General features: G+C 40.0%; 3 protein-coding genes across 3 annotated transcripts in view; 1 reads left to right on the top strand and 2 right to left on the bottom strand.

Annotated features, from left to right (window-relative positions):
* Nucleotides 1-557: 557 nt before the first annotated feature.
* LOC145496790 (protein YIPF6-like) lies at nt 558-10,684 on the bottom strand. The gene is made up of 6 exons (XM_081476536.1): nt 9,889-10,684; nt 9,651-9,729; nt 9,473-9,515; nt 7,814-7,942; nt 5,748-5,905; nt 558-1,294 (listed from the first exon to the last, which is right to left on the bottom strand). The coding sequence occupies exons 1-6, from the start codon at nt 10,015-10,017 to the stop codon at nt 1,179-1,181; spliced, it is 654 nt and encodes a 217-aa protein (XP_081332662.1). The 5' UTR covers nt 10,018-10,684; the 3' UTR covers nt 558-1,178.
* On the top strand, nt 3,254-5,733 carry LOC145496789 (mucin-like protein). Its single transcript, XM_081476535.1, has one exon. It carries the CDS (start codon nt 3,825-3,827, stop codon nt 4,596-4,598), a length of 774 nt encoding a protein of 257 aa, XP_081332661.1. The 5' UTR covers nt 3,254-3,824; the 3' UTR covers nt 4,599-5,733.
* Nucleotides 10,685-16,542: 5,858 nt separating the features above from the next.
* Nucleotides 16,543-22,411, bottom strand: part of LOC145497241 (uncharacterized) — a 28,165-nt gene continuing 22,296 nt past the window's right edge. Inside the window, exons 16-17 of the mRNA XM_081477062.1 lie at nt 21,641-21,803; nt 16,543-18,580 (exon numbers count right to left, since the gene is read on the bottom strand). Coding sequence (XP_081333188.1) covers nt 18,000-18,580; nt 21,641-21,803 — 744 coding nt within the window. The 3' untranslated portion in view covers nt 16,543-17,999. The remainder of the gene's footprint in view (nt 18,581-21,640; nt 21,804-22,411) is intronic.

Raw genomic sequence — 22,411 nt, 5'->3', positions numbered from 1 at the left:
TTGTGTCATTTCGGTAGGATGTGATTGGCCAGTTGAGATGACCCAAATGTTGTGTTAATGACAATCCCACGAGACGCCACTTTACCCTAAGCCTAAGACTAACCCTAACCTTAGAGAATAGTGGATATAAAACGGTCATGAAGCACTCCTGAAAAGTTTCCAGAAGGCATTCTCATATTACACATAGAGAGGATTACGTTTCAAAGCCTGCCAGCTTGTTTCAAATAGTTCTTCGACTGGGGATTGAAATTAATTGACCTTACACTTAAATATTCAAATTTGTTCATATCCCTTACTCATAACCAAGACCTACGCGAATAACGCCTGAAACTTTCCTCCTAAATACGGGTATCAAATACATCAGCCACATCTGTCCAAATGAAAGAATTTCTCAAGTGAAATTTGACGATATGATAAACATACCCAAGCGAAAGTACTTAAATCAAATAATAACGTCAAAAGTAACAACGTGAATGGAAAATATTATCTAATAATTAACACCGAAAACTCGTTCGCATCTTCAAGGCACGACTACCCCACATCCCCCCCCCCCCCCCCACCCAATTCCCTCGCGAGATGCAACTTGGGCTGTTATTTATACAAAGCATTACTTGCTAACACTAGTCATCGCTTTGTTTCCAACCAGGCTAATAACATTAAAATGAATAGGCCTTTTCCGAGTTGCCTTTTGCCTTCAAAACGACTCCTCGCGCAATACTTTAGTTTTCATAAAACAAACGTCAAGTGAAACACGACGGCACAGAGGCAAAAGGTAGCTTGGAAAACGGCTCATTAAACAAGCACTATCTGAGAATTGTCGCACAAGTTCTTGAGTGCGTAATTCATTAAGAAAACTACCGCAGTGTATATAAGTTACGAATTTAAAGCACCATGCCCCGAGTGGCAAACGTGACAGCTAATGTCCGCGTGTCACGCGGGAGAAAAATTTGCGTGAAATTTGAAAATAACGTCTGCACTTTGTACGTGGCGTTAACAAAACCGAAATGGCGTCGACTAGAGGGAAAAGATAGCATTCTAGCAGGAAACTTTTCAGTTCTTTTAAATACTGGCGGTGGCAAAGATTTCGGCGAAGGTTCCTACCCGGATTGTTCAAAGATTTCCCTCCCTGCGTGACGAGGGCGCGCCCCGAAAGTAAGCGTAATTTACAGTATTTACTGTTAGCCCGAGTGAGAGATTATCATCCAACTGATGACGAAGTAAAACAAGGCTATCGGATAAACAGCAAGAGCTTTCCTGTTTGCTGGTTGGCTATCCCCGAGGAACTGTATGGAGGCTGTAAAAGAAAGAGAAAAATGGAGAAGCTGTGTTAACTTAGTTTCGTGCACAGTAAGTTGTCAATTGTGCAGAGAGTTCACTGAAACACTTAAGACGAGGTAGAGACTTTTATGAAACGATGGACTTCTTGTTTTTTCTTGTTATTTTTTTTGTTTTTGTTTTATTTTTTGGTTTGCCAGAGTATGAAGAAAGGATTCTCCGGTTTTACTCCCTGCCACAAAGACCAACACTCAAATTCTATTCGATAAGTGAACAAGCCACAACTAGTTCATGAGCGCTCTTCTACAGGTGTTTCATGGGTTGAAAATTGTAAAGTATATTTACAATTATGTTTTCTTTACTTAAAACAAGTCCGTCTATTCTACCTTAGTATAAATCTACTAGCGTTCTGTCACGAATGCCGATTGGCTACGTTAAACAATTAGATTATGAGCTCAAGATTTCTATTGCGTGATGGTTGACAAGGGCGCAGCCCGAGTTGACTATCACACACAGAAATCTCTCATAGATTATTCGCTCTCGATTTCTATGCGTGATAGTTGCGCCCTCGTCAACTATCACGCGATAGAAATCTCGAGCTCATAATCTAATTGTCTAGCGTAGCCAATCGGCATTCGTGATAGAACGCTAGTAGATTTATACTAATTATCGCAATAACTGTCTAATTTCTCGCACCCTGATTGGCTCATTTTTTATCATCAGTAAGAGTACAGACGGATAAAATTTTAATTTACGCAAGCTTTCAAGTTTAACTTTCAGCTGTCAAACTGTCAACTTTCTAACCAATGAGATTTTATGGACTTTTTTAGGCAGCCAATCAAAAAGCGAGAAAAGCTATCGACAATGTTCGCGTCATTTTGAATAAAATTCACTTATCTTTGTTTACGGCAAGTTAATGGCGTCTTTTCCGCTCATTTATTCACAGCATTTGACCATTTTGGGGTCTTGTTATAATGCAGCCACTTTGACAATGTTATGACGCAATTTATCGTCAATAAGAGGACAGACACATAAAAAACTGACGTCAGTTTGTTAACTCGAGCTCATAATCTAATTGTTTATTAGATTGTGACAACGCTACAGTTAAAAATCTCTTTGATCTTTGTCTTACTTTAAAAACTAAAAACGTTAAAAAGTTTCTATCAATTTGAAGAAAAGTCCTCTAAAAATAGCAAAATCAAAGTCTCGTTTAGGACGTTAAAAAGACTACAAATGCAAATTTGAATAGACCATTTCCGAGATGCATTTTACCTTTGAAACCACTCATATGAAAATGTGTTCTGCCTACAGGTTCATTTTTATGCAAATAAAACTCATCTTCATCTGAAAGGTTTTGCACGAGGATTCGTTTTCAAACAGAATTCAACCACACAATAAATATAGTATACATTATTATACAATTAATATTAACTACAGTGAATAGAATAAGCACAATATACCGAGGGGACACTAAGGTCGTGTTCTACTGGGATCAACCGTTTCTGGTTGGTTGGGTTGTTTCGTGTTCTATTTGGGAAAAACCGTTTTTGGTTTGTTTGGTTAATGAACTTTTTCAACCAGCCTCAAACCAGGTTGAAACGGTTGAAAAAGCACTAGTGCGTGATTATGTTGCGTCTTTGTAGCAGGCAAGAGCTCTTTGTTTGTAATAAAAGCAAAGATCCGAGATCCACCTAAATGATGGAGTCATCGAAGCGGAAAATCTACAGTTCCCCGTTTTTGACTGTTTCTATGCCGTTAACACGCAGTTGAGGAAGCTAAACAAAATCAAAATGCTATAAAGAAGGCCGCACTCTTCATATCGTAACAACGAACGTAGCCTTAGTAGCATATCTTCGACTTGCGACTGAGTCGTAGCAAAAAAGGCCACGAAAAATGTCTGGTTCAACAGCATTAATTCGAATTCCCCCTCCCCCTCCCCCTCAACCCCCCCCCCCCCCACACACACACACACACAAACAAAAACCCCGAAAACTAAGCCTTCACCCAATTGTTCGATATCTCTCCAACAGTAATCCCAGCCCTGTCTCCACCTCCAAAAAAAAAAAAAAAAATTGAAAAAAAAGATTACCGTAACAACCGAACCTCAGCGACATCGAGGTGCTTGATTGGTATTTCATTTCGTATTATCCTTTTATTCCTCTCCGCTGGACAAGTTTAAGTAAAGTTTACTCTCGGTATTACTAGCAGACCCTTAGATTTCGGAAGAGTCACTCGATTTTTGCTAGTTGAATCATCGCGAACGCTCAGACCAGAGGAGAGGTTATTGACTGAAACTTCTATGCCTTCAATGGGTTTCCGTCACTAATATACAAATTTATGCAAAAATGACGCTTGCTTGCCACGTGTAAATAATGCATAATGTGTTCCACCAATAATCAACAAGGAAATCGACAACGATACAAATGAGTTGCTAAACGATCGTTCCGAAGACTCGATCGAGGTTGATGATGAGAGCGTTTGTTCAGAACTCGAGCTGCAACAAATAAACAACATTCAGTATCGCTGAGCACATCTGCTTTTCTGCGATCATGTGTTCTAGAAGGTTTTTACCAACGCTTGGCCTTTCTCTCGCTCTGTGCTGTTTTATTGTCGGGGGGTATTACGCGTACCTCAGAGCTACTAATGATGGCGGCTACACTGAATGGAGTGCATGGAGTAACTGCAGCAAGGAGTGCGGCGAAGGCATTCAAACACGCTATCGCCTGTGCGAACAACCAAAACCGGGCAAATACGGCAAGGATTGCTATCGCTTCGGTCCTGACAAGGATCAGAAGCCTTGCTTTTTGAAAATCTGCCCTGTGGACGGAAAATTCGGCGAGTGGAGCGCCTACTCGCAGTGCGACAAAACTTGCGGAGGAGGAAAAAGATCCAGGACTCGGCAGTGCAACAACCCACCGCCTGTATTCGGCGGCAAACCTTGCGAAGGAGAAACCAACCAGGATGAGCCCTGTAATACTAACGTTTGCCCGATACACGGCGGTTACACGGCGTGGAGTGAGTACGGGCCGTGTTCCGTAACGTGTGGAAAAGGAACCACGACAAGAACACGAACCTGCACAAATCCGCCACCGAGTAACGAAGGTAACCCGTGTGTGGGGCCCGACAGCGAAACGGTAGAGTGCGATAAAGGTGTTTGCCCCGGGAAAGAACCACCAGGACCGCCGAAACAAGACAATCCGCCGGCGGAAAATATGCCCAACGATCAAACAGCGGCAGCTCAAAAACCCGAAGAAGGAGCTCAAAATACTGCCGATGAAACTGTGCAAAAACCCGAAGGACAGGCTCAGGAACAGAAACAGTAGTAAAACAACGCTAAATTGAATACCACCGATTGCAATGGAATTTGATATCACTGTAGTTTAGCCGCATACTCCGCCGGTAATAGAACATTGTTTACGTGTCACGAGATCCGAAAAACTTCTAAGTAAACAAATCTACTGGGGTCAAATTAATGCTTTTCTTGTCTTCCACGCGTTTATTCGAGGTTTTTGGTCGTCGAAAGGCCAGCTTGAATATCAACGTCGAAATTTGAACGTGGTCAAAATTTTAGACATATGAGGGTGTGAACGAAAATTAAGGATTATTTGCGTTGGTACTCGGCAGGGTGTCAAAAAGCTTTCGTTTTGTAAAGCCTATTCTGGAGTAGTTAAATACTCGCATTTAGTAAAAAAGCAGTATATTTTCTGAAAATGTATTTTGCTTTGACACTAGAAGAATTATTAACTTAGGATTTTCTAGGTGACAATTTGTCTTCCTCTTGTCGCCCCTCAAAAATTGCTGTACAAAGTTCAACCAGACCGAGGGAGAGGGGCCAAGCTTTGTAGGGAACACTGTTGCAAGGGTGCAGTTTAAAATCTCAAAAAAAAAAAAAAAAAAGGAAAGAAAAGAAAAACTAGTAAATAAGCCACAAGCAGCAAAAAAAAACAAAAAACATTGGTTGCAAAAGTGCAAATAGTGAAAATAAATATTAAAAACATTGAAATGAACAGAAATGCTCTATAGAGCGATTTCTCTTTCATTGTTCCTTTTTTACTCTACATGTATTTAATTCACTAGTCTAATTTTTCTACAAGGGAACAGTCGACCTGTCAAGTGGTCTGTCACTCATAGAAAATGAGAGCAAGTAGTAATTAAAAGCCATTTATCAACTCTATAAAATTGATAAAGGTAAATTTACTGCTGTAGTGAGTTTGTGAAGTCAACATTTTAAGCGTTAGCCCTAAGAGCAAAAGGCAAATGCTTACAACATCAGCTTAACAAACCTGTTAGGGTGGTTCATTTACTGTTATCAATTTCAAGTTGGTTTTTTGTTGTGGAGCAGGGCAGCAGTGGCTGCACATGACCATGTGGCCTTATTAGCAAAGAAGAATTTCCAGCCCAATACCCCCGGGGAGTTATGGATAAAACTGAAGTAACACAGGCTACATAATGCAAACATCAGCCTAACTTACCAAATGTTGACCATGCAAATCCCAATATGACGAGAATAAATCTAACAGCAAATAACGCCGCAGTCTGCTTGGTGATTAATATGAGTCGACACACTGTTAGAGCTATGTCCAAGGGAAGAATACAATATCCAAGAACACAAACACTCTGGAAAAATGATCTGCAATGGCAAATTCAGTAACACTGTTTAGCGAATGTTTTGACCCTACTCCCTGCTTCATAAATCACACATAAACTATCTTTGGCAGTCCATTTGGTTATTACTGTAAGTTTGGGCTGTTCTAGATATTAAAATCAGCCATCAATTATTTTTTTAATCGTGAGTTTTCTCCTAATAGTACTGGGCCTTAAAATATACAAAAAACCTCATACTGGAATATATAATCTGCCAATCTCCCAGATCATACTATAAAAGGTGTCTGTTTAGCCAGTTTGCCAATATTCAGCCACTGGGCTATGCTCAAGCAGGATACATGAATCAGTGGCAGTCAGGTGGAGTTAAACCCCATAAGATATAAATTTGCTGATTGTCCATACAGGGGAACCCCCTCAGGCTGCAATTTGTGTCTGACAGAGAAACTTTGCATTCTATCTGCTGACGGATCTATACTTCTAAACTGAACTTGTAACAAAATATGGGCACAAGAATAAGTTCTATGCAGCCAATCAGTAACAGGATCGCTCCACCTACCCTCCATGAGTTAGTTTAAATTTTGTTTCAACTGCTGCTAAGGGCACAGTCTGATTATGCTGCTAGTGTGAAACTCAAGCAATGGTAATCGCTATCTTAATTTGTATAAATTTACACATAAATTCTCTCTATAAATACTGTTCTCCATGATGTACATTTCACATGTGGGGAGTTTATCTAAATGATGATCATTTCAAAAGAAGTTAGCTAGTTGTGTCATTAAAACTTGTGAATAAATAACCTGACATGATATTTCATTTATGGAAAATTAGTAAGGGAATTTGACAGTTACTTGTGTCTTGACAGGTAAATGTCAATTTTTTACCATCAATTTTTTGTGATTTTATGCAGTCAGGCCAGATTGCTGTCATCTTAATTTAGCTGCTAACAGGACCTTGGATGGGGGGCTCAACTACTTTGCCAAAAAAGAAAATACATCCCTTGGACCAGACGATATGCCACATCAGACAAGCCTTTAAAAATTTAAGATGGCTCTGCACAGACTTTTGTAAACTTTGCAAAAAGATGCATCTTATCATGCTTATCACAATTCAATGATAAAAAAATGGGGGTCACCGAACTCATAGCCTGCGAACGCAGATGTATTTCTGGCTGTCGCTTGTCTCCCCCAAAAATAACGTCTGCAAACCCGAGCCAGGAGACGATTTCTGTCACGTAATGACTTTTGTTTCTCCTTGGCCAATCAGATTCCATGATAGAATGGAACTCGAGTGCTCCTCGCAGCGAATACCTCACGCAGTAGTTCTGGGGCTACTCGAGCTAAACTGTGATTGACTTAAAATTCCTACATCACAGAAATCGTTTCCTGGCTCGGGTTCGCAGACGTTATTTTTGGCAGAGACAAGCGACAGCTGGAAATACGCCTCCATTCGCAGGCTACCGAACTCATTTTTGAGTTATAAACATTTAAAGGTAAAATTAAGGGTGTTTTTAACAGGTTGTATGGTCACTATGGTAACTTATTATGGCATAGAGATTACCATTATTGGTTCACTAATGGCTGGGCATTTATGTGATACCAAAGTTGCACATAGCAAACAGTGGTAGTATTCATCTGTTTAAGTATAGCTTTTGAAAAAGTTCTGAAAATTGGTGCCAGCCTCCTTAACAACATCAGTGCCACTCTATTTACTACATGGATATTGAAGCCAAGCAGCTATATAGAGATGTACCAGTAATCCTCTTTCAATAAGCGCCACTTTAGAGCTCAAGTGTGCTTCAATATTATTATCAGAACCACTTATGTACATGTATTAATAGCTAATTCATGTGGGGCACTAAGTCAAGGGCAATGCTTTTCCAAGTGAAAACAGCAGTACTTTAGATGTTAATTGTGCATTCTTCATTTATACTTACATTGTACCACCAAGTAACTTTGAATTGACAGTGATGACTATAGCTCCTACCCACACCACAACAAACACCTCGGCAAACTGTGGTCCACCATCATTGTTGCTGTCTACCACTGTATGGCCTTGAAGCATCCTGTTCACAAGAATTAATGCAAACATCAAGGTTAGTCTTACATCAGACTGCAAAAAACTGCAGACTTCCAAGTTCATTTCTTGTATGAAAGTATCGGAGTACTACAATTCTATGGCAAGCTATGTATTCTAATCTATAACCAACTGTGCTAAAGGAATTAATAGGCAGATACATAGATGACATTAAGAGACCAAAATCACACTGGGCAAGGATTGTGCAGGAAAATGACAAATCATGGCCAGAATAAATTCACATACTGAAATGCATCTATGCCAACTCTCCTGGGTAGAGGTCAACTCTTCCAGTATTCTGTACAGGTCACTCAATCCATGGGATATACCGAAACAGTGTTTAAAAGAGCTTGGTCATTTGCAAAATTGCCTTTGCATTGAAGAAAACCTTAAAATGGTATTTTACTAAGATAGAGAAACACCAAAGAGATAATAATTAACCATAAAGAAGCAAGGATGGGGAAGATTAATGCAGATGGACGTAGATTAACAAGAAGTGGGAACTGTGACACTTAAGTTTGGCTAATTCTTGGTATTTCAGGGGAAATATTATTGGATATTTTACACATTTTTAAATTCACTGGGCTGTAATTTAAACAATGTCTTTCCACGTTGGAGAAGATTAAATTGGTGTTCCCCTGGTTTTCAATTTTATTGCAGTTGGCATCTCCGGGAATGGCATACTGACCTGATGTTCTGCCAAATAATTTAAATATCAGCTTCAGTTTGACTTCACTTTTTGTGTTACTGATAGCTTGACTAAACTATTCAGAATAGACAAGTTTCACAGTTGAATATCCATCCTTTTAGAATCTGTGCTGACAATAACAGAACTTTTTCATGCACCAACATGAAAAAATGTTTTCTTCTCTCACAAAAAAACCTGTTAACAATTTGCGGGTTTTGGTGGAAAATGAAATTGTTACAACAATGACATTTCAAACATTTGTTTGTAATACTCATTTTGGTCTCCTGGTTTTATCTCTGAGTCTCGATCTCCTAGCATTTGATCTGAATGAATTCAAAACAGGCCAAAATTTTTGCATAGAGATGGTTACTGTTTTGTAAGGGATAACATTACATTGTCAGGCTGATGGCAAATATGAAAAAAATAAATCATTTGAAGTTTTATTAAAGTTCTTAAGTTAGTCAATTAAATGATTCCTTTTAGCTGCTGCTTAAATGCTTATTTAAAATAAATTGAAAGTGCAATCTGGAGATTTGTATTAGGCTTCTTACAGAAAACATCGACCTGATAATTTTGACACCAAGGATACCTGAGCTTTCTACAAAAATGCTATTAACATAAACATATTCACAAGGGCAATGTAAATATTAATCAGATATAAAATATGATGTATTGCTACAGCCCGCTTTCATGAGCTCCAAGCATACGTAATTTTTGAGCACATGTCTTACCGCAAGGCCAAGACTAAAACCAATATGCAGGCTTAAGTGCATACATGTAAGGTTATAACAAAAAATTGTTTTAATAAGTTAAACGTTAATTTGTACTTACATCGCGAGAAGTACACAAAGGATCAAAGGTCCCCAAAGATCCCCTGAAAGAAAGATATAAGCCATAGTTATGACTTAACTGTTCTTTGTACGCGATGGATTACAAATTATCCAGAATGATGCCAAGTTTATTATCAAGATAAGATGACATAAACGACGAAGAGTAAAACATATCTTACAATCTCTTAGTAAGCTTTTGCTCTGTCTTGGAATAAGTACATGGAAGAATTTCTTGCCCACTGCTGCTAAATCTCGCTTCTAAATATGAAACAGCATATCAGAAACCAGAACATTAAGTGTAAATGACAGGCAAATTAAACAGGAAAGAACATGAATCGATGATCTCTTAGCTTGCAAAAGATTTCACGAAAGATCAGAGCTTCAAAATGAATGAAATGACGCAGAAATACAACTCACTAATGTCGCTGAAACTGGTTCGTCTAATGTACTAGGTCCCTCATCCTCATCAGGAGCACCAGGGACCGTAATATCGCCTTCAATGTCCACATTCACAGCAGTCGGAACAAAGCCCGGTTCCGACGCCATTTTGAATTTCTACTTCACCATGGAACGGTGCTGACCAAATGAAAACAGTAGTGCAGACGTGGTTTAAAGATATCGATAGGTCCGCGAAGCATGCTTTCAAAATGCAAATCAGCCGTCTACAAAATAGCTATTTATATTTTGAAAAGCCAACAGGATTTAGGCTGATATTAACGATCTAATTTTCAGGCTATCTATTTACCAGGCGTAAAATTGCTATCAAACAGCTATTCGTGTCGATCTTGAATGATAACACTGAAATAAACCAATTGATTTAGCTGCTCAACGTAGTACGTTATTTCCTGACGAAAGACTGTCCTCAACTCTCTGTGTCCTGGACAAAATCGAATTTGGCTTTAGACTTGTCTGCCGCTCACTGCACAACAACGTCAATTTTCGTTGTCAATGGGTGATGTTCACCACGTCCCCAATAGCCCCTCCCCGCGACGCAGGAAGGGGACTCAGGGGAGGACTCTCACACGGCTTTGGGATAGCTTAGGAGCTACTGCTACGCTTTTCTACATTAGCAGGAGCCAATTAGCCAAGTGACTGGTTTCTGACATAGCCTGGTGTCTTTATGTTTGCTCTTTTCTTCTTCACTAGCCATTAATCTTTTTTTCCTGTTGATTGTTTCCATTGTTAGCATTTTGTGGGAAAACAAGAGTAAGTTACTGCTCTCTTGTAAATCGTACTACCCAGCACGTCCAATTCCTCCATGACTTTGATCAGGCAGTAATATAGACAGATATTTCAATGGTTGGAAATGGAAATTGACTGTGAAATATAACACGCGGCTTAATCGGTTAATGTGTTGTTTCTTGTCAAGTGGCATATGTCCAAATCTATATCAAAATTGAGAAAGTCTTTCCCGGCTTTGCAAAAGTTGGCAAAAAAAATGCCAAGAAAAAGTATTTTACGTAGCATCGGTGACGTAATACCATTTGGACCAAAGGTATAATAGGGAGTAATAAAAGTGAATGGGATGTATTTCTTGGCTCAATCCGTTTGCGTGTTTCTATTAGGCGAAATCCGGTCAAATCACCATTGAAGTACCACAAAAGCAGAGCAGACCAACAGACACCCAACTTTAATGGTTGGAGATTCGTGCGTGTTTCGTTTACCAAGTAGTATAGTTTAGTTGTTCCCTTAGCCGAAGAAAACTGAGGACGAGCCACCTACTAATCTCGCGCGCAAGTTCTAGAGCACGCAAGCAAGCGTCATAAAAACTGTTTGTGATGTCAACCTTTGGTTTGTTCTTTTCGCGGAACAAACCAGCAGTGCGTTCATCGTGAGAAGAAAAAAGATTTGTTGCAAGCATGAAGTTGGTATTTCCGCTTATGGCGATGATATTTTTTCTTACTGTTAGCATATCTCACGCATCCGCTTAATTAACAGAGAAGGTAAGACTTTTTTGCGTATTTTCAGACTCTGAGTTCTCTCCTGTACTTTTTTCTTTTCCCACTCTTTAATTAATCACACTCTCAAATTTCAACTTGAAGACAGTACAAAATCCAAATTGCCAAAGAGTTTTATTTGCTTAGAGAGAACATTGTTGACTCTAACCTTTAGGTTACAGATGTGTTCACCAATGGCAAATTTTACAAACAAAAGTTCTTTTGCTGATGCATTGCGGTCGCCTTGGTGATCTTCATGGGTGATGCGCGCGTGCTTTATTCAAATTGTTTTGACGCGCGCACTTCTACGGTTGTTATTACGTTCACTTCTTTCAGCAGCCATAGTTTTCATAGAAATAATTTTGCCACGATTTTAATCGCTCTTTTCTCTTGTCCTTCTTAATTTAGACAAGGAATATATTATATGTTAATATCTTGCATTAATTATGGTTCCATCAAGTGTCGAAATTTATCTTAAAAACCAGAATACATAGCCCGACAGTTGTTGTTGATTATTTTCATTTTATTTTTTGCAGAAACTCCTAAAGCTGTTGAAAAACAAGATTTGTTCGAAGATTTATCCATGGAACAATCATTACTGGAAACTGGATAGACAAGGATCATGTTTTTGTTAGTTTGCTTGCTGCGTATTTATTTGTTGTTTTTTGACTGCATGGTGGCTGTTACCTCTAATCACTCCGCAATGTTTCTCTTCCTCCGCAGGATTGCATTGTTAAATCGATTCCATCAGACTGGACATGAAATGAGTTTTGAAAATGCCTGAGAAAATAGATTCGACGAATGTCAACAGATCACCCAATGATAACAGGACATCCAAACATGACAAAGTATTAAACATTTGGGCCCCGTCCACACTACACTTGAGAAATTTGAAAACACAGCTTTATTTCTACCGTTAGGCCTGTTGTCCGCACTAATCCGTCTCGAAAAAGGAGCTTTTCGAAAACGCTCTTCAAACCGGAGGAATTTGAAAACGCCGGCTTTGCGTTTTAGTGTGGACGGACAACATTTTGAAAACGGAGCTTTTGGAAAGGCGATAACATCACGATAATCGTGTGATTTCCTAGCCCGAGTTTTCCTCAAACACAAATCCAAATTGTTCGGTGATTGTTTAGGCTCGATTTCCGCCGCTTTCTCGCGTCCGCTCTACGTTTCCCGAACAGCGGCTGGTAATCGAGAGAGTGAAAACGCCGTCTTCAAACTTCTCCGGCGTAGCGTGAACGGGGTCTTACCTTAATTCGTGAAGGAAGGCCTATATTTTTCTCGTTCATTAAACCTTATTAAATACTCCCGATTAAAAGGCTTTACGTGTTTTGAGTTAAATCTGACTTTTATACGTGTCCGAGAGCTTTTGGAATAATTTTTACTCCTTGGTCATTTTGAAATATTGTCGCATTCATCTGCTATTTCTTCTGTAATACATTTTTAGATCCACAAGTCCAAGGAGTCTTTCCGAAATCCCACATGTCCCATCTATGAAACAGTCCGACCCAGGCTCCCTGCACGTGCTTTGAGCAAGTGTTCTGACATAACGGTGATTTAACAAATTGACGTCAGTTTTTTTATGCGTCTGTCCTCTTATTGACGATAAATTGCGTCATAACATTGTCAAAGTGGCTGTGGAACCACGAACCGCAGGCGACTGGTTCGCAGTAAACTTTGACAATGTTATGACGAAATGTATCATCAATAAGAGGACAGACGCATAAAAAACTGACGTCATTTTGTTTTTACAATAACAAGACCCCAAAATGGTCAAATGCCAGAAATAAATGAGGGGAAAAGACGACGTAAACTTGCCGTAAACAAAGATAAGTGAATTTTATTCAAAATGACGCGAACATTGTCAATAGCTTTTCTCGCTTTTTGATTAGCTACTTTAAGAAGTCCAAAAAATCTCATTGGTTAAAGAGTTGACAGTTTGACAGCTGAAAGTTGAACTTGAATGCTTGCATAAATTAAAATTTTATCCGTCTGTACTCTTATCGATGATAAAAAAGAACCAATCAGCGCGCGAGAAATTAGACAGTTATTGTAAAAAATGGCTTTTATATAATAATCAAATAAATGCGTGCGCTCTGATTGGTCAATCAGCTATCTTTAATCTTTAATCTTTAATAAGTATACTCCTTAAACAGTGGAACTATACTAGGAGTTTAAAATAACATAATAAAAGCACGTAATAAATAATTACAATATGTATATATACAATAAAAATTATAAGTTAGTATAAGATAAGATAAAATAGATTAAGTATAATCTCGTCGAGACAAGTTAGGACGTCTGGATATACATTATACAAATACAAATGGTTATGGTTTATTGTGCTAGCAAACTCATGGAAATTTCGCGTGTCTTCTGAATTATTATATAAAAGCAATAGACCACAAGTTTCTATGGTTTAGAGGCATGATAAACCGCTGGGGATGCTGGAAGAACACGAGAAGAATTCGTAAATCACTCGCCTGCAGCTCGTGATTTACGAATTCTTCGAGTGTTCTTCCAACATCCTGCGTGGTTTATCAGCCTATAAACTATTAAAACCTGTGGCCTATTGCTTAAATAAGGTATGAAAAGGAATTACATGGATGGCCGAGTGGATCTGGGACGAGGCCGTACTGGCTGGTAGGGTCTGGAATGGAGTTGCATGGATGGGCGAGTGGCTCTTGAACGGATTTAAATTGATGGCCGAGTGGATCTGGAATGGACTTGCGTTAATAACTGGATGGACCTGGAATGGACTTATATCAACTGGGAAACTATTTATCCCTGGAAACTTCGTAACTGACGCTGCTGTCAAATTTTACAATGGATATTCACACAGTAAGTGAAGAACATGTTTATCTATTTATTTATTTATTTATTTATTTATTTATTTATTTATTTATTTATTTATTTATTACAATTTAATGGCAAGTAAAATCTAAGTCTAAAGGACAACCGCCTTGTTACCTAGCCTGGAATTGGAAAACTTGATCTGTGCAGTCTGCGTGCGGTAACAGAAATGGCGAATCCTGCTTTAATGAAAGACGGCCTTAAAACACCCCTTTTCTCTAGTTCAGAACTGTATACACCTTAGGGACGGACCATTATTTTTTGAGGAGCGGGGGGAGGGGGGGGGGGTGGAAACAATTCCTAAAAAATTTCCAGCACAGCAAAAACAGCTGAGAAAAAATAAGTATAAGGGAGCCATAGGAAAAATATCGAGCTAGTGCTTTCCGGGTCCAGAGTTTGACTTCTCGCCCAAGTTATTGTTCACCCAAAAAAATTATGCATAAAGTAAAGGTTAGAAAAAGATTTCACATCTCAGGAAATTGCCAGCCCAACACCCCAGATTTCTCAATAAACTAATGTTCAGTATGCAGTAAACCTTACTTTGGTTAGTTAGTGATTTGTAATGTTTAGTGGTTTCATTTTCACCGAGTCCTACTTTTTCCGAACAGACCCTGTGAGAAGTATTCAAGCTCGCATCATTGCCGCGACCTGGCAAGATGTCTTCTGCTTGATATCCACAGTTTTCGCTGTGAATTTTGCTCTCCTTGCCTTCCACCTGATCCTTAAATGTGTTGTTGACTTCCTTCGACGAAGATGGTGAGTTGTGTCACACAAAATCCATTTGGTCTCGTTCCCAGACGCCAAAGTTTCTCCTTTGTCGATGTTACTAGTACCAAACCTCCTTAAATGGTCGATGTTGAATTTCAAGTACTAGAGGTTCAACTTGCTCGGAGTTTACTAGAAAGCAGAAAGCAGCAGCACCAAATAATCCAATCAGTACTTGAAGTAAAAAGATGCAACTGTTGTTGAGCGCTGAAGTCACACTATTGTTGGTTTTGACCTCGATTGGTCGGTAAATCGGAAAGTTTGTTCTGATTTGTTTTGATATTGGACAGTTGCTTCGATTAGAAGGTTACAACGTTGACTTTTCAGTCCCGCATCCTGCCACTAGATGGCACTAGCTATTTTTGGCTCAATCCCGCTATCCCACCCAACTCAGAATGTTTATCCCGATCCCGCTTGGTTAGTGTGTCAGTTCTCGTGTAACGTCCGTTACACGAGATTTTCTGTTTTAATCACACACTCTCCATCAATTTTAAAACTATCCCGCATCCTCCCTGTCAAAATGCAAAATGAGCAAATCCACTCCCGCCATCATTTTTAATCTTATCCCGCATCCCGCCAAATCTATGTTGGATCCTCTAGTGAGAACATATGCCGGTGCGAGTTGTTCTAACTCTGACGGTTCCATAAATGTCATAAATTGCTAATGCATGCAAAGTGTATAAAGACGTAGTTTAATAATGAGCTGCTTATCTGAACATTTAACCAAAAACCACTCTTGAACCGCGATAACGAACTTTCACAAAAAGTCGAAAGTGGTAATCATATTTTCAGCCTTGTTTTACTCTCTTATTTAACTTATATGTATTGTTTTTTTCTTGCTTGCAAGCTCTTAAAGACAGGATAGCTGCGTCCAATTCCAATATGGCGACCAAAGCCAAAGAAGAAAAGCAGACGAAATAAAAACAGCTGTTAGTCATCGTATTTAATTTGAACTGGTCACTTTTTTCGTCTGGAAATGAAATAATCCTTCCTGAATCTTATTGAAATAACAATATATTAGTTCTTTGACCGTAAAGACAATTAACGAGGTTATTGAACAGCCGGTATGAGTGAGATTTCGTGATTAAAGCTGGTTGCATATTGTTTTTGTTGTCCGGTTACGTGTTCAAGACTACAGAAAGGGGGAGGGGGAGGGTACATTGACGTGTGTCGTTTATATCCAACGAAGACAATTCATTAACGGCGGGTCTGTATGGGGCTGAACTTGCAGATGAGAATTGGTCAAAATTTTAACTGTCGGCTCAGAAGTGTCAGCATGCAAACTTCCTACTTTCTTTCTGCTGTGATAGGAGCAGGTTACTGCTAACTTTCAGATGTGTTTCCTTTGACCAGAAGCAAGTCTCGTACGAGCGAAGTAGGCGCACATTTGCGTCACTATCGCACACCATGTAAAAATAAACGGAAATACGTTTCCCTTAGCCACTTGCACATGGCAATAGTGAATCAACAAACGAACATAAAACAAAAAGCAACAACGAAGTACACAGCACAGTTCAATGCCATAACTGGTTCTACTTTATTAAGAGGTTGTTATACAATCTTCAAGTCAATTTCAAGATATAATACATTTAATTATGCCGCGTTACAAATGAAAATCACCATCAAAACCACCGTAAAATGATCTGCAGTATATTGCACATTAAAAGTAACGGTCCCTTTAGATTCAAAACCTGTATTCAAATTCTCCTTGCCAGATAGATCGTGAACTTTCACGCCCTAAATTTCCCTAGGGGGAATTTTAAACTCGAGACTTTCGTCAATGAAATTATCGGGCACATGATTTTGAGAATTGCCCCACTTTTCACAGGGTTAGTCGAGTTGACGAGAACGCGATCAAGTGAGTGCGAAAATCACCTCGCACGAGCGGACGCGACAAAGGTGACTTCACGGGTCGCTCGCGTGCTCGCTAACTAAGCTAAGCCGGAGAAAAACGACTGTCTCTAGACGTTCTTTGGAAAAGACACAATATATTTTGTTTACTAGCTCACGAAGTAAGACATTTCAGCAAAAAAAAAAAAAAAAAAAAAAAAAAACTCGAGTCAGGTATTAATTCTGGTTGCACACAAAGCTACAGTGAGGGTTCACACTCTGAGGAGATACGGTCTTTAGAGGAACAGGTTACTCCGTTTGAACTTTTTCTTTTCATCCCGCAGAACAACGCGTAAGTTGCACGAAGGGCGCGAGAAAACCGCGAGTAACGCGCGGTAGCTCGCGAATAATGCGCGTTCTCCTGGGGTGGAACAATGCTCGTCTTCTTGGAAGGAGTTTTGGTGAGAGATTATCTACAAAAGGGTCGGGTCACGAAGATCAAGCGTTCACAGGGGAAAAAGTTAGTTTACCCCCACGCAAATGAATATGGAACGTCGTTGGAAAGAAAGGGCGAGCTCGATCATATTACAGCGATAAGGATGAAGTGCGTCAAAAAACAAAAACGTCAACAAAAGGAAATCAAAGACTTGGCAAAGGCGTAGTTCAGCCCTTCTCGTCGGTTAATTGATGGTAAAATACTTATTTTTCAAGCGCAGCTCAAAGGCTATATCATTTCGAGAATTTTTAAGTTCAAAAAAAAAAAAAATCACGGTTGTCTTTTTCAAGAATACTGTAATAAGCGCGATATACCATGACTATGACATTTAACATAGTTGAGTATGACTGAACTTTGTTTAATATGATACAACTGTGCTTTGACGTACTTGGTATAATGTTAACGATAAAAAGATCTATAAACAAGTTTCAAATAATCATAGAACTTTCTGTATATAACTCTACACGGCTGTTTTCATAATCAAACTCTAGATTCCACAATTGATTTCTGAAGTTCACTAATTCCACTTTTCGGCAAGCACTCGCGTACCGTTCTAATAACAACAACGGAAAAATCTTCACCTCTAAACATTAAAAAGCTTAAACCAAAGTACTATCCAAAAACAGTGTTTGGCCCCTCTGCACTTATTTGGAGGAATTAGCCAAAGGCGGGCGAGATACCTGTACAACGTTAGGTGAATGCACCGTCCTAGCAACGTTGACTCGACTCGTTGGTCCAACAGTTAAGTTGATAGTTGGTGGGGTTCCTGCAGGGGCGACAGATCCAGTTACTGGGGGCGTGAGGCGGATGGCAGGCGGCAACTGAAGCGACTGGTGGGGAAGACCACCAGGCTGGGTATAGGAAGTCTGTGGGGCTTGAGGAAGCGGCGTCTGTACGTTCACAGTAGAACGCCCTATCTGCAGCCTCGGGTTAGGCTGCTGAGTCATGTGCTGAATGAACCGTATCTGATTCTGTCGGCGTATCTCGTCCTGCTGGCGTTGGTGCTGCTGATAGAGGACGGTCCGCCGTTGGTGGTAGAGCTGCTCCTGCTGTTGCCGCACTTGCCGCAGTCGTTCCTCCATGTCTTGACGCTGCTGCATCTCCTGCAGCTGCCGAATCTGTTGCATCTGCTGCAACATCTCGGAGTTGAGTCGGATACGCTCCGCTACTTGCTGTTGCAGGTTGCTACCAGGCATAGGGTCCTGGCTGCGGGGGTATGCAGGAGCTTGAAACAAAAAGATAAAACATATCATGACTAACTACCACTTGTGATATATCATGAAATATCTTCTTTGCTTCTTGTAAGCGATGCTGCTAATATTCAACAATTATTCGCCGAAGTGGAGGTAAATATCCATCACTTTCACGGACACTGAGGTGAATAATTGTTTTCGTATATACCATACAAGCTGAATAATTAGCGGACCAAAACGTTTTTTCTTTAATGTGTGACAAGCGGTCGAAATTTTTTAAATCTCTCACGCCGGCTACTCGGAGGTGAATAGTACTGGCTAATCACCTCCCAGTTAACCAATCAAAGCGCGCGAAAATCACTTCAACAAATTCCTTTTACAACAAATAAAAGCTAACCGAAAGCAAACAGCAGTGAAACTAACCGATTTTGATATTACCCTGATATATCAAAGAATCACTGTGAGTGTCTATTATAGCTTGCTATTCTGAAGTATACTTTTCAATGCTATTCTCATGATTTGATAGTGATACTTTGATATCTCAATTTACCACTTTTTCAGCAACTATCATGATAATCTCATATGATAATGATATTTTGATATTTGACATGCACATTGTGATAAAAATGATTTCTCGATATTATCATTCTACTATCAACAAAATATCAGTTATCAAACTAATGATATTCTATCAGGATATTTTGATAAACCGCAATCCTGCACCCTAGTGGGCGGCGTTCACACTACTCCGGAGATATCTGAAAACGCAGATTTAAAGGACTGACTTGACAGTGTTAAGGGACTGGTCAAAACGTATTGGGGCGGGGAAGCGATGTACTGGATACCCGCACAAACTTAGTGACCCACCCCTAAATGAGGGCTACATGACCAACCCTCTATAAAATATGACATTTTTGGTTGCATAATGCCACAAAATCAAATTTTATGTATGAGCTTGTGGTGTCAGAGCGGTTTTCAATTGAGTATCGTAAAACCAAAACCAAACCAATTAGTTACCGATTATACTACTCAGCCAATCTCAAACCGTAGTAAAACCAAATGTCCAGGAGCTGTACAAAACACTTGACTCGTAAACCTTACAGATTCGGCCACCGGTCTCGCTTCGCGTGGAACAGTGATCCACTAGAAAAAGGCTGTAGTGAGTCCCGGAACTCAACCGTCTGAATGTGAGCCGAGACTAAATCAGGCTTGGCTTGTTCAGTTTACTTTTTTTCAGATTGTGATGTTCGATATAATGGTACATCACTGTCAGAGTCACTTCACCTGGAGTGACAGAAACTCTGCTTTCTCAGCAAATTCATACAGAGGAGTTTCTCTCATTCCACATCCCTCTAGCCCAAGTTACTCTCCCTTTTCGCTTACTCTCTTCTTTCTCTTTCTCTGTTTTGTTTCCTGGTGTAAAGGTATGCGAGTTGTTTCATGTATTTCACCACCACGTCTTGTTCTACTGCATACTTCAAAGAGAAAGTCTGAATGCCGTTTTCGTTTTCTGGTAAAATTTCACCTGCACGTTGGCAGATAAAGGATGCATCAACAACCAGTTTTCAGTTTTGTTTTTTTGTTTTCATGCAGATTACCAGAAGTATGGTGGACTAACTTCTGTGCTGTTCTTCTTTGATCAGATCGGCAATGATTTCGTGAAATATTTCAATGTTAGTTGCCCCTGCGGGCTCAGTCGTAACTTAGTCGCCTCGGGCGACCTGAGCTCCCGTTATGGTTAGGCAAATATGCATTTGTAATACTTCTCAACGTTGATAAGTTAATAAAGATGGTGAATTTTAAGCTCGGTAATGAAATGTGAAGGTGAATTAATCAACATGACACGAGCGTGGGACAAAGAAAAAATTCTGAGTCCCCGACAGGAATCGAACCCATGACCTCCCGAACACCGGGCGGGCGCTCTATCCACTGAGCTACGAGAACTCATGGAGAGCAAGGTCATTTAACTGAGTTCATATATGATAGGTGTCCTGCATACTGCTAGGATCAACGCTATCGAATTCATCGTGAGTAGTGATAAGTTAATAAAGATGGTGAATTTTAAGCTCGGTAATGAAATGTGAAGGTATGTATGCAGGACACCTATCATATATGAACTCAGTTAAATGACCTTGCTCTCCATGAGTTCTCGTAGCTCAGTGGATAGAGCGCCCGCCCGGTGTTCGGGAGGTCAGGGGTTCGATTCCTGTCGGGGACTCAGAATTTTTTCTTTGTCCCACGCTCGTGTCATGTTGATTAATTCACCTTCACATTTCATTACCGAGCTTAAAATTCACCATCTTTATTAACTTATCACTACTCACGATGAATTCGATAGCGTTGATCCTAGCAGTATGCAGGACACCTATCGTATATGAACTCAGTTAAATGACCTTGCTCTCCATGAGTTCTCGTAGCTCAGTGGATAGAGCGCCCGCCCGGTGTTCGGGAAGTCATGGGTTCGATTCCTGTCGGGGACTCAGAATTTTTTCTTTGTCCCACGCTCGTGTCATGTTGATTAATTCACCTTCACACTTCTCAACGTTATAAACATTTTAAAGCCTGCCTTAAAAGATAATAGATGTGCCAGAGAAGTTAAACGTTAATTTTTAAATATGTGCCAAATCCTGTTATAAAACAGGTTGACCCACTGGTAGCTGAAAATTGAACGACCCACGCCTGTCCAGGGCTCAAAAGCTGATGACCCACCCTCTCTCTGCTCACACGACCCGCCGCGCCCAATACGTTTTGACCAGTCCCTGAGCTCTCGATGGCTACAAGGGTTAAACGATATATAGACCTAAAATAGATCATGAAGTGAATTCTTGTAACAACATTACGCCCTGGCCAAACGGACTCACAAGTAGCCGCAAGTTGAACTTGAAGAGAGACTTGCGTTGGCTTGCCAAACGGTGAAAAACTTGCGTCAACTTGCTCACAAGTTTGAACTCGACCAAAGTGAGCGTAAAGCCATCGTACGACAACGTATGTGCACGCAAGGCCTGGCCAAGTGCAGTCGCAAGCAGACCCAAGTTTACAACTTGAGTTTGGCCAGGGGCTTTACGCCGATACCGGAACTTCAACTCAAATACCTGTTTGACCCGACTTCTCTGCCTCGTAGGCCACCCATGCAGCCTCCATTTCTTCTGGAGTCAACTCTTCGGATTCGATGTTCTGTAGCAGGGAGTCATGCTCGAGGTAGTTTACTATCCACTTGGGGTGAAGGCGAGTGATCAAATCTGCTAGCACAGCGTCCTAGGAAAAAACGAGGTGATGAAATAATTATTACGGAGTTTAAAGGGACACTTTCACCAAATATTGCATGATTCTGGAAATCTGAAAAACATATATCGATCATTGGAAACTGAGCAGTAATGGTTTTATTTTGTAGAGTACTATTCGACAAATGATTAAAACCCATTAGGACGTGAGGATGGCTAACGATGGCGAGGATGGAAACGGATTGCGATATGGAGTTTTGAAAAAGCGTCAGGATGTCAGTTTTTCAAGGGTTCAAGTTTGGCTCAAAAATCGTTGAAATTTTGCAGAAATGTTGCTGCAGTGTGGACTTTCTTCAAGAAATTGCTTTTAATCATTTAGTTACAGCTAATTAAGTTCTTATTACATAAAAGCAGGGACCATTTTGTCAATTTATAAGTTTTAAGCAAATATATCGTGACAGTGTCCCTTTATATGCCGTCCTCTATAAAACAACCTGAAAACACCAAATTCTGCGTTGGGTGGAGAAGGTGAATCATGACGGTTAATTTTGAAAGGTTTGCACGTTTTTTGAGCTCTTCAAATTCCATGCCTTTCCAGGACCTTTTCCATTCCTCCATGACCTTAAGTTTAGCTGTCACCTT

Source organism: Orbicella franksi, chromosome 9 (genome assembly GCF_964199315.1).
Source record: "Orbicella franksi chromosome 9, jaOrbFran1.1, whole genome shotgun sequence".
Lineage (NCBI taxonomy): Eukaryota > Metazoa > Cnidaria > Anthozoa > Scleractinia > Merulinidae > Orbicella > Orbicella franksi.
Note: the sequence above shows the minus strand (reverse complement) of the source record. Positions and strands in the feature narration are given on the sequence as shown.

Bases quoted from the DNA above. Each gene is read 5' to 3' on its own strand.
- LOC145496789 (XM_081476535.1), top strand. From the start codon at position 3,825: ATGTGTTCTAGAAGGTTTTTACCAACGCTTGGCCTTTCTCTCGCTCTG.
- LOC145496790 (XM_081476536.1), bottom strand. From the start codon at position 10,017: ATGGCGTCGGAACCGGGCTTTGTTCCGACTGCTGTGAATGTGGACATT. The intron at 9,516-9,650 runs GTAAGATATGTT...TCTTTCTTTCAG, and splicing joins CAAAAGCTTACTAAGAGATT to GGGATCTTTGGGGACCTTTG. The intron at 7,943-9,472 runs GTAAGTACAAAT...TCTTGTGAACAG, and splicing joins CTTTGTGTACTTCTCGCGAT to GATGCTTCAAGGCCATACAG.